The 9,050-nt window shown below is 38.8% G+C and overlaps 1 protein-coding gene across 2 annotated transcripts; it reads right to left on the bottom strand.

The window, feature by feature from the left end:
- Positions 1-369: 369 nt before the first annotated feature.
- On the bottom strand, positions 370-8,494 carry MED21 (mediator complex subunit 21). 2 transcript variants are annotated; one of them, XM_012502406.2, is made up of 5 exons: positions 8,401-8,484; positions 4,529-4,643; positions 3,605-3,705; positions 2,625-2,769; positions 370-886 (listed from the first exon to the last, which is right to left on the bottom strand). In XM_012502406.2, the coding sequence occupies exons 1-5, from the start codon at positions 8,440-8,442 to the stop codon at positions 810-812; spliced, it is 480 nt and encodes a 159-aa protein (XP_012357860.1). In that variant the 5' UTR covers positions 8,443-8,484; the 3' UTR covers positions 370-809. The 2 variants fall into 2 exon arrangements, with proteins under 2 accessions (XP_012357860.1, XP_003265678.1); XM_003265630.4 differs by lacking the exon at positions 370-886 and having other exon boundaries at positions 1,301-2,769; positions 8,401-8,494.
- Positions 8,495-9,050: the final 556 nt, after the last annotated feature.

Consider the following 9,050-nt stretch of genomic DNA (forward strand, 5'->3'; position numbering starts at 1 on the left):
CTATTCAGGAGGCTGAGGCAGGAGAATCACTTGAACCCGGGAAGCGGAGATTGCGGTGAGCCAAGATTGTGCCATTGCACTCCAGCCTGGACAAGAGTGAAACTCCATCTCAAAAAAAGAAATCGGCTTCTTAAATTCAGTGGAGATGACGGGAGTTAGGATGTAGTTAAGGCACAAGTGGAAAGATTTAGCATCCAGAAACAAAGAGAGTTTGGTTACCATAACTGGCAGCAGAGCAAGATGGTAATCAAAATGGTTTCACCCACAGAAATCTTTAGGGTTAACTGATGGTGGTGCCCCTAGAACTGAAATAGAGAAGCAGGATATTAAACTTTTCTTAATTTACATATGAAAAAAGCAAACTGTAGGTCTAGTGAATAAAGGTCTATCTTTAATTACAAGCCACAGCTTTTTATCCAGTTTTTAGACTTAAATCAGCTTAGATCATTGACATTTAATTATTGCTGTATTAATGAAATAAAATAAAATTTAGGTTTACTATTGTTTTATTCTGCTTCTCGTTCCTGGGTTACCTGAATCTTTTTTAGTATTCCACCTTAATTTACTAATACTTTTGAAAATAATCTGTGTAGTTTTTTAGGGAAAAATCTGTGTTGCTCTAGGGATGATACAAATACTTAATTTCTTACAGTCTACTGTATAGTATCAATATCTTGAGGTCAGCAGTGTGGCATTAGCCTGGGCAAGAGTGAGACCCCATCTCTAAAAAAAAAAAAAAAAAAACAATTAGCTGGACGTGGTAGTACATGCCTGTAGTCCCAGTTACTGAAGAGGCTGAAGTGGGAGGATCACCTGAACCCAGGTTGAAGCTGCAGTGAGCCATGATCACAGAACTGTACTTCAGCTTGGGTGACAGAGACTTCACCTTAAAAAAACAAAAACAAGAACAAAAAAAAAAAACCTGTATATCCTCTACAGAGAATCACATAAAACAATGTTAATTTTTTTCTTTCAAATAACAAATGTAATTTTTAAAACCTCAAGAGAAGTCTATTATATTTACCCTATACATTATGCCTTCTTTATTCCTGCCATTCTAAGTTTCCTTCTGCCATAACTTCCCTTCTTTTTAAAAAGCTTCCCTTGACAATTCTTTTAGAGCAGGTTTACTAGTGATAAATCCTGTTAGTTTTCCCTCATTTGAAAAATGTCTTGACCTTTTCTATTTGTACCTTTTTGACTCCTTTATAATACTTGGGTACTCTGAAAAAGTTTTCTGATCAAATCTTCTCTCCACCCAAAACTATAACGAAGAGTACAGATTTATGCCAAATGTCTGTGATAGCAAAGTGTTTTTAATAAACATCAATTAAAATACACAGTTAAAAGTTCAAAAATTTTCTATGACTAGCCAATAAATTGCTGCAACTTTTACAGCTAATGCTGGTGTTCCTGAAATTTGAAACATAATACTTTTCAGGAACTGTGGAAAAGCTTGATTACAACAAAAATAACAGGCAGTGTTCTATTGTTCCTGTTTTCTCCTGAAACTTAAACTCTGAATAGCAACAGATTGCAGCAAGTGCAGCTCAGGATATTCTGAAAAATACAGCCCCAGGAGATGGCCAGTTAAAATGTGCACCACATTTCAATTCCACCTTTCCAGTGGAGATAATCAGTAGACTCAAAGAGATCCAAGGATTGGATGAGTAACCATAGTTGAAAATGCTGATACAAATTATTATTTGGCAATAATAAACTGAGGTGAAATGGTGCCAAGTAACTGATGTAGTGGAAGTATGTTCTGGTCTGACTAGAATACAGCAATGAAAGTTGAGGGGTTAATAAGGGCAAAAGAACCTTCAGATAAATGGAGAATGAGAAAGAATTGATGATTCAAAAAACATACTTCATTGTGATGACAAGCAAATTAAGGAGAAGGATGAAAAAAAGTAAGGTGAAAAGAATTAGGAAAAATAGTTCAGGATGTAGAAAAACTCTTTCACAACAGCAAGGAAATTCTCTTGACAGAGGATTTCTTGGTAAAATAAATGTGGAGATGAACTAGAACAGGTATGAGGTTCTAGCAGAAGAAACATTTGCATAAATGTGACTTTCTTATCCGGCCACACTAATTCTATTTCTTAAAAGCAACACAATTTCCAAAACTTTCTTGCTCAAAGCTCAGATTTACACAATGCCACCTTTAAGAGGCAGGATACTAGCTAAACTAAAATGTCCCTTATGTCTGTTCTTACTATCTTCTCCTCTGGCTTGAGATGTTTTGATTTGTAAAAGTACTGGCCAATACAACAAAATGGAGACATAAATTATGTCATAACAGAATTTTACACGTTTCCTTATATTATGTTCATTAATGCATTATATGCCTTAATAATTTCACTCAGTTAAAAAATGATGGTGTGACAGTTTAAAGCTGGTTCAATCATGATTTTATAAGCTTATTTATCAAGAGTGAAAATAGAAGACTATTAAAAATAGCTAAAAAGGTAACATGTCATAGTGTTTAATGTTTCTGTAATTGTTGGTAAGGCTTGTATCTAAGTCTGATGCAGAATTCTTAATGGCACTCAAATAGTTCTTTTCTCAGCCACATGGTATCCACTGGTGCTATGAGTCTGGAAGAGACTGGCTATGGGTACCACTTCTTGTCTTCAGCTGTGACTGTGCAATATCAGCAAGTGCACTTTGTATCTTTTCCAGAAGCATGTCTCCTCGATAAACAACATCCTCCAGACATGTAGCAGCTTCATGGTTTTCTTCTTCTAGCTTATACAAGCTAGCAGCCTTTATAAGACACAAATTTTAAAATCTTTAGAGTTTAGGAGAGAAGCTGTCGCAGATGTACTTATTTTTAAATCTGGATGACTCTGCAATCATTGTGATATATTTTGCAGTAAAGAAATTCTAAAAATCAGATAACTTTTAAGAATTTTCCCCATGTGAATTATTAAAAGAATGACTTTTCAATTAGAGATCTCTACATATCTGTAAGTGACTCCCTTCCACACTATGTTTAGACACCATTATTCTACTCCACATCTAGAATGCCACCCTCCTCTCATTCTTCACTAGGAAAAGAGACAAAATTGAGGAAAATAAGAGGTTCCCTTATAACGGAAATTTGAATATTATAACAAAAGGTGCTATGATTTGAATGTGTCCCCTCCAAAATTCATAGGTTAAAATCTAATCCCCAATGTGATGGTATTAAGAGGGAAGGGGCCTTTAAGAGGATATTAAGTCATGAAGGCAGAGCTCTCATAGATGGAATTAGTACCCTTAAAATGTGGCTTGAGGTTGAAGAGGGAGCTCTTGCTCTTTTGCCCTTCTGCCTTCAGCCATGTGAGGAAACAGGAAGAAGGCCCTCAACATGGCCCTAAACATGGCACCATGTTTAATAAAAATTCATTACTCATGCACAATGAGTAATAAATGCCTTGATCTTGGACTTCCCAGACTCCGGAACTGTGAGAAAATACATTTCTGTTCTTTACAAATTACTGTCTCAGGTATGTTGTTATAGCAGCACAAATGGACACAGACAAAAGGTATTAAATCTACCTCCTTTAATTCAAAATTCTCTATTACTGGTAAAATTCTCAAAGGAATAGAGGCTTACCTGTAAAGCAGCTGTAGATTCTTCACTGGGTAAGGAATCTATCAAAACATCAATGTCTTTTGCTGTGCGTGCAATCAGTGCTGCAAAAAGCTGGGCATACTCTAGAGAAAGATACTGCTAGATTAGGATATTAGAAAACCTCAAGTTTTCAGAAACAAATTTTAAGTTAATGAAACCAGAAACTTTATATAGCTTCTTCTGCCCTAAGATTCTAATGATTTGGCCAGGTGTGGTGGCTCACGCCTGTAATCCCAGCACTTTGGGAGGCCAAGGAGGGCAGATCATGAGGTCAGGGGTTTGAGACCAGCCTCACCAACATGGTGAAACCCCATCTCTACTAAAAATACAAAAATTAGCCAGACATGGTGGCATGCGCCTGTAATCCCAGCTACTCAGGAGGCTGAGGCAGGAGAATTCCTTGAACCCGGGAGGCGAAAGTTGCAGTGAGCCAAGATCACGTCACTGCACTCCAGCCTGGGCGACAGAGCGAGACTCCCTCTCAAAAAAAAAAAAAAAGAAGATTCTAATGATACTAATGATTAAAATATACACCAATCCTGTTACACATTTAGCTCAAATTGGGAATTAAGCATAACGTATGTCATTTCATTTATTATGACAATATAGTGGTCACTTGAGTAAAGAAACTTATAAATGGGATGCCTTCCTTGTTAAGGTCCCTCACTCAGTTAAATTAATAAAAATTCTCCTCTAAAGGAGTAACAATCTATTATCTGACATGAACCAGAATTATGAGATGTTAGATGAATTGACTGTAAATTTTTTACAACAAACAAAACTTGTAATATCCTCAAACAATATTTTTAGAAACAAAATAAGCTGAATTTCTCAAGAAATCTAATTTTAAAGGATTACAAAAAAATGTGAGAGTCAAACTAAGAGAAGCTAAGAAAATCTGTTTACCTTCTGTAGGGTTAGCTGGCTGGTCTTTGTTAATTGCTGTCTGAATATTACTGAAAGAGGCAGGAGGACCACATTGCTGCAATACTCCAATGGCATTACAAAACTGATCTGCAAGCTTAGGCCAAAGAAAACATATCAAGGTTAGAAAGGACTTATCAGTTTTAAGGACTTTATTGGTAATGGCAACAACAATAAGTTTCTGTAATGATAATCTCTGAACATGGGAATAAAACAGAAACGAGTGATTGTTGATAAAATAAGCCAGTTATTATTAATGCTGATAAAATGTTTTAATTCCGCAAAGAAACTAAGTTTGGTATCAATATAGGTAAAGTTAAATTTGATATACATCTAGTTGAAACAGTTGGAATACAAAATAATCTTTCTTTTCTTGTGATAGTAAAATGACAAAAGAACATTGGCCAATACTTATTGTAAGCCACAAGTAAAGACTTTTTGGGGATAGTGATGGAAAAGAGCACCATGTTTAATAAAAATTTATTTCTCATGCACAAAGTATGATTCCTTTTCTGATACTGGAGTAGTTATATGTGTAACGAAATAGTGAGGAAAAGGCTGCTCAGAAAAGCACTTTAAGTAAGCAGAAATGTATTTGTTCAAGACTCAATTTTTAAACTCTTGTACTCTAAAACTTTTAAAGATTGAGAATAGCAATTCCTTACCATCTCCAAATTAAATATACCTATCCTCCCTACCAATTTCTCTCACCTAGTCTTGACCTCTCAAACCTCCTATTTCTAATAAGCATTTCCATTGAGTTTCTCTGCCTTTGTTTCAATGATAGAACTCAAAGGCAACTGTTTCCTCTGTTTAATATTTAATTTGTATTCAAAGTCTCCTAGTCAACCAGTCTAACTTCAGATTCTTACTTTCCTTTGATCTTCAAATTCTGCTAATACTACAAATCTTCCTCTTTTCCTTCTATCATTATTGTTGCTTAGTTCAACCAATTATCTCACATCAGAATTATTACAATAGTCTTCTTCTTGTTTTCCAGTTCACCAGGTTATTTATTTTACCCTGATCAAAATATTTGAGCTTATTCCACCACTGTCTTCAAGATAAATCTCCAACTCAGGCTGTTTTGAAGCTTTCAATAATCTAAGTCAACTCTACTGACTCGTTTTCCACTACTCCTTCATATTTACCTAACCAGTCATAAAGTCACTTATGACTAAATGGCTTTGCCAGGTTTTGCTAATTGTAATGGAGCAATAAGTGCTCAGATGCTATACAAACCTAGATCCTAATCCTAGCTCTATTAACCCAAGCAGCATTATTCATTTTTAAATTGGATACATTCTCCTATTACAGCATTGTTGTAATAGAGGAAACACACACAAAAAATATTCAACACAGTGTCTATCTTTTCCATCCTTCAAAAGCTTTTAAGATCCATTTAGTCAACAAAAATTTATGGAAAATAACTATGACAAGTATTGCATATAAACACTATAGAGACATAGTGAATGCGACGTAGCTGCTGCACTCACGGTTTTCAGAGGGTAGAACAGATGTTAAAAGTTATACAAATAATTCTGATTAGGATAAATGCTAAGAAGATTCCCCCTATTTTGGTTCACATCACTCCATATTCCAATTTACATCAGAACCTGAAGCTGAAAATACTCAATTCATTATAACTCCCTAACCACACACTGTTTTTCCATCACTAACACGTCTCCTGAGTATATGACATTTTTTAACCTCCTTTAGGAGTATCTCTTTGTAAACATGATAGTGCTTATACACAGTAGGCACTCATACTAGTTATCCTAAAGGCTTTTCTCCAAAATCCAATTATCATTATGCCTAACCTGGAGTTAAGGCCATATTCACTCTGTCCTTATTATCCTTCTAGTTACAAGACATGTATGAATATGCAAATTTTTCCCTAAAATAAGATTTCTATCCAGCAGCATCATTACAATTTGATTTTGTAAAACCTCAAAGGAGTAGTTCCCTAAGGAAGGCTGGCTGGCAGCCCAGGCAAGTCCCTGCAGGGTAGAATTTATCTTGGTGAATTCAACACTTAGAGGCTGGTCCTCTCAGCTTAAAAACTAGTGTTATTCACCCAGGGTAGATCAGTTTTATCACAAGTAGATTCACACTCTCCAAGTGTACAAAGCCTGATGTATTAAGAAAAATGCCAAGTTATTAGCTTACAGTGAGGAAAAAAAAACTGGCAAGGAAACCAGGTACTTAGGTTTTCCTATCAGCATGTTTTCTCTCTAGCCTCTTATTTAGGACATTAAATCGCAATCAGACAATGAGAAACATAACTATCAATGGAAAACTATTTAACAGAAAACAATGTAACTCATAATGGTAGTAAGTACACCCATTGCCGCATGGGAATACCCACTGACGTCTTGGTCAACGGGATGCACATATTATGTCAGTCCCCTATGGTTATATAACAAAGCTGAAAAATTCTTATTGCCTAGTGACATCGTAGCAGTCCTAACGCTGTAGCGCAATGCGTTCCTTAGTGCTTGTGGTGATGCTGCTGTACATCAACCTACCGCACTGCCAGTGTATGAAAGCATAGCACATACAATTATGTACAGTCCATGACACTTGATAATGATACTAAATGACTTTGTTACTGGTTTATGTATTTACTGTTTTACCGTTATTTTACATTGTACGTCTACTTTTTAAAACAGAAAAAAAGTTATCGCCAAAACCATGCATTTCTCAGAACATAACCCCTTCATTAGGGGCCCATGACTGCGCATGCTCCGGCTTTGCTTCTACTTTCCACTCAGGCATAGCGTGGAGGAAAAATAACCAGAAGGAACAAAGCTAGGGAGCTACTTACAAGACTTGGCCTTTAATAGAGAGTAGAATTTGGGGGAGACATTAAAAAGGACTTGTAGGCCGGGCACGGTGGCTCACACCTGTAATCCCAGCACTTTGGGAGGCCGAGGCGGGAGGATCGCTTGAGGCCGGGAGTTCGAGACCAGCCTGGGCAACATGGTGAAACCCCGTCTCTACTAAAAATACAAAAATTAGCCGGGCGTGGTGGAGGGCGCCTGTAATCCCAGCTACTTGTTTGGCTGAGACAGGAGAACCGCTTGAACCCGGGAGGCGGAGGGTGCAGTGAGCAGAGATCGCGCAACTGCACTGCACTCCAGCCTGGGCGAAAGACACTGTCTCCAAAGCAAAAAAAAAAGAAAAAAGAAAGACTCAAACGGAAAGACATACGAGGATTAGAAGATTTCCTATATAAAGATGTCCCCAAACTGATGTATTCTGAGAGGTGGCCAAGAGACAAGAGATGGAAGGAGACTCTGGGCCCAAAGGAACGAGCTAAGATGAAAGAAAATCTCTCACCTCACCTCAGCATCGCTCCCGCACCAACCTGAAAGCGCTGGTGAAGGAATATTCTCGGCTGACATTTCATTACAAAAACCCAGTCATCCAGAGCATGAGATCTCCCTTGGTGGATTAAAATTGATGAGGAAAGAAAAAAGCTGCTGCTTCTCCTCCCGGCCCCCAAAAGAAAGAGATCCCGTAAGCACCACTGACAAGAAAATAAAACTGTCCTCAGGGAACACGACAGGACCGCGCAGCTCACAAGTCCTGGCGGCCTCACCCGGACAAGAACCATCTTCCCGGTCTCCTCAAGCGAAAGAGGCTGCTCCCTCCCGCACCTTCAAGCACCTCCCGGCAGCCGGCCTCAAACCTCCGAGTTCGCGGTGGCGCATCCCGAGAGAGCGCTTTATGCCGAAGCCCTGTCTCTCAGTCCGCTTCCCACTTACAAGTTTTGCCTCTTGGGCCCCTTTCCTCCCTTGCTTTACCTCAGGAAAGAGAAAGACAGAAGCTAATCGAATGAAATTCCTCACCGAATTCACAGCGTCTTGAAGCTGCGTGAGCCGATCCGCCATGTTCCTCCCGCAGCAAACGGACGCCAAAACAGCTGCTTTTCCGCGACTGGGCAGCTCTGGCACGCGTCATGGCCAATCACAGGGCTGCGTCCTTGGAAGGGGTGGGGTCGGAGAGAACTCCCCGCCCCGTCAGGAGTGGGTGGTACTCCCGAGGCGGCCTTTCCAGAGCGGGCTACACCTGAGGACAGGCTGGATCTTTTGAGTAACTGGGGGAATGGTCTGGGTTCCAATCGCTTTGAAATACAGTCCAAGGGATGAAATACTCCCCTTGGGGTTGTTAGGTGTTAAAGGCTTCAGAGATTGTTGGATTCTGTGGGGATTTTCTTTTTTTTTTTTTTTTTAGTGGTTTCTCCTACCCTCTCGTGTTTATTTATTGACCAAATTGAAGAGTAGATATATTATTTATTTATTTATTTATTTATTTATTTATTTATTTATTTGAGACGGAGTCTCGCTCTGTCGCCCAGGCTGGAGAGCAGTGGCGCGATCTAGGTTCACTACCAGCTCCGCCTCCCGGGTTCACGCCATTCTCCTGCCTCAGCCTCCGGAGTAGCCGGGACTCCAGGCGCTCGCACCACGCCCGGCTTTTTTTTTTTTTTTTTTTTTTG

This window comes from Nomascus leucogenys, chromosome 23, assembly GCF_006542625.1.
Source record: "Nomascus leucogenys isolate Asia chromosome 23, Asia_NLE_v1, whole genome shotgun sequence".
In the NCBI taxonomy this organism is placed as follows: Eukaryota; Metazoa; Chordata; class Mammalia; order Primates; family Hylobatidae; genus Nomascus; species Nomascus leucogenys.

What these genes read in the sequence shown, in the direction of transcription:
- MED21 (XM_012502406.2), bottom strand. Translation starts at nt 8,442, where the DNA reads ATGGCGGATCGGCTCACGCAGCTTCAAGACGCTGTGAATTCG. An exon ending in GCCAGCTAACCCTACAGAAG is followed by an intron (nt 3,706 to 4,528) that starts GTAAACAGATTT and finishes ATCTTTCTCTAG; the next exon opens with AGTATGCCCAGCTTTTTGCA. An exon ending in ACAGCTGAAGACAAGAAGTG is followed by an intron (nt 887 to 2,624) that starts GTACCCATAGCC and finishes TGTTTTTTTAAG; the next exon opens with GTGAAGTCTCTGTCACCCAA.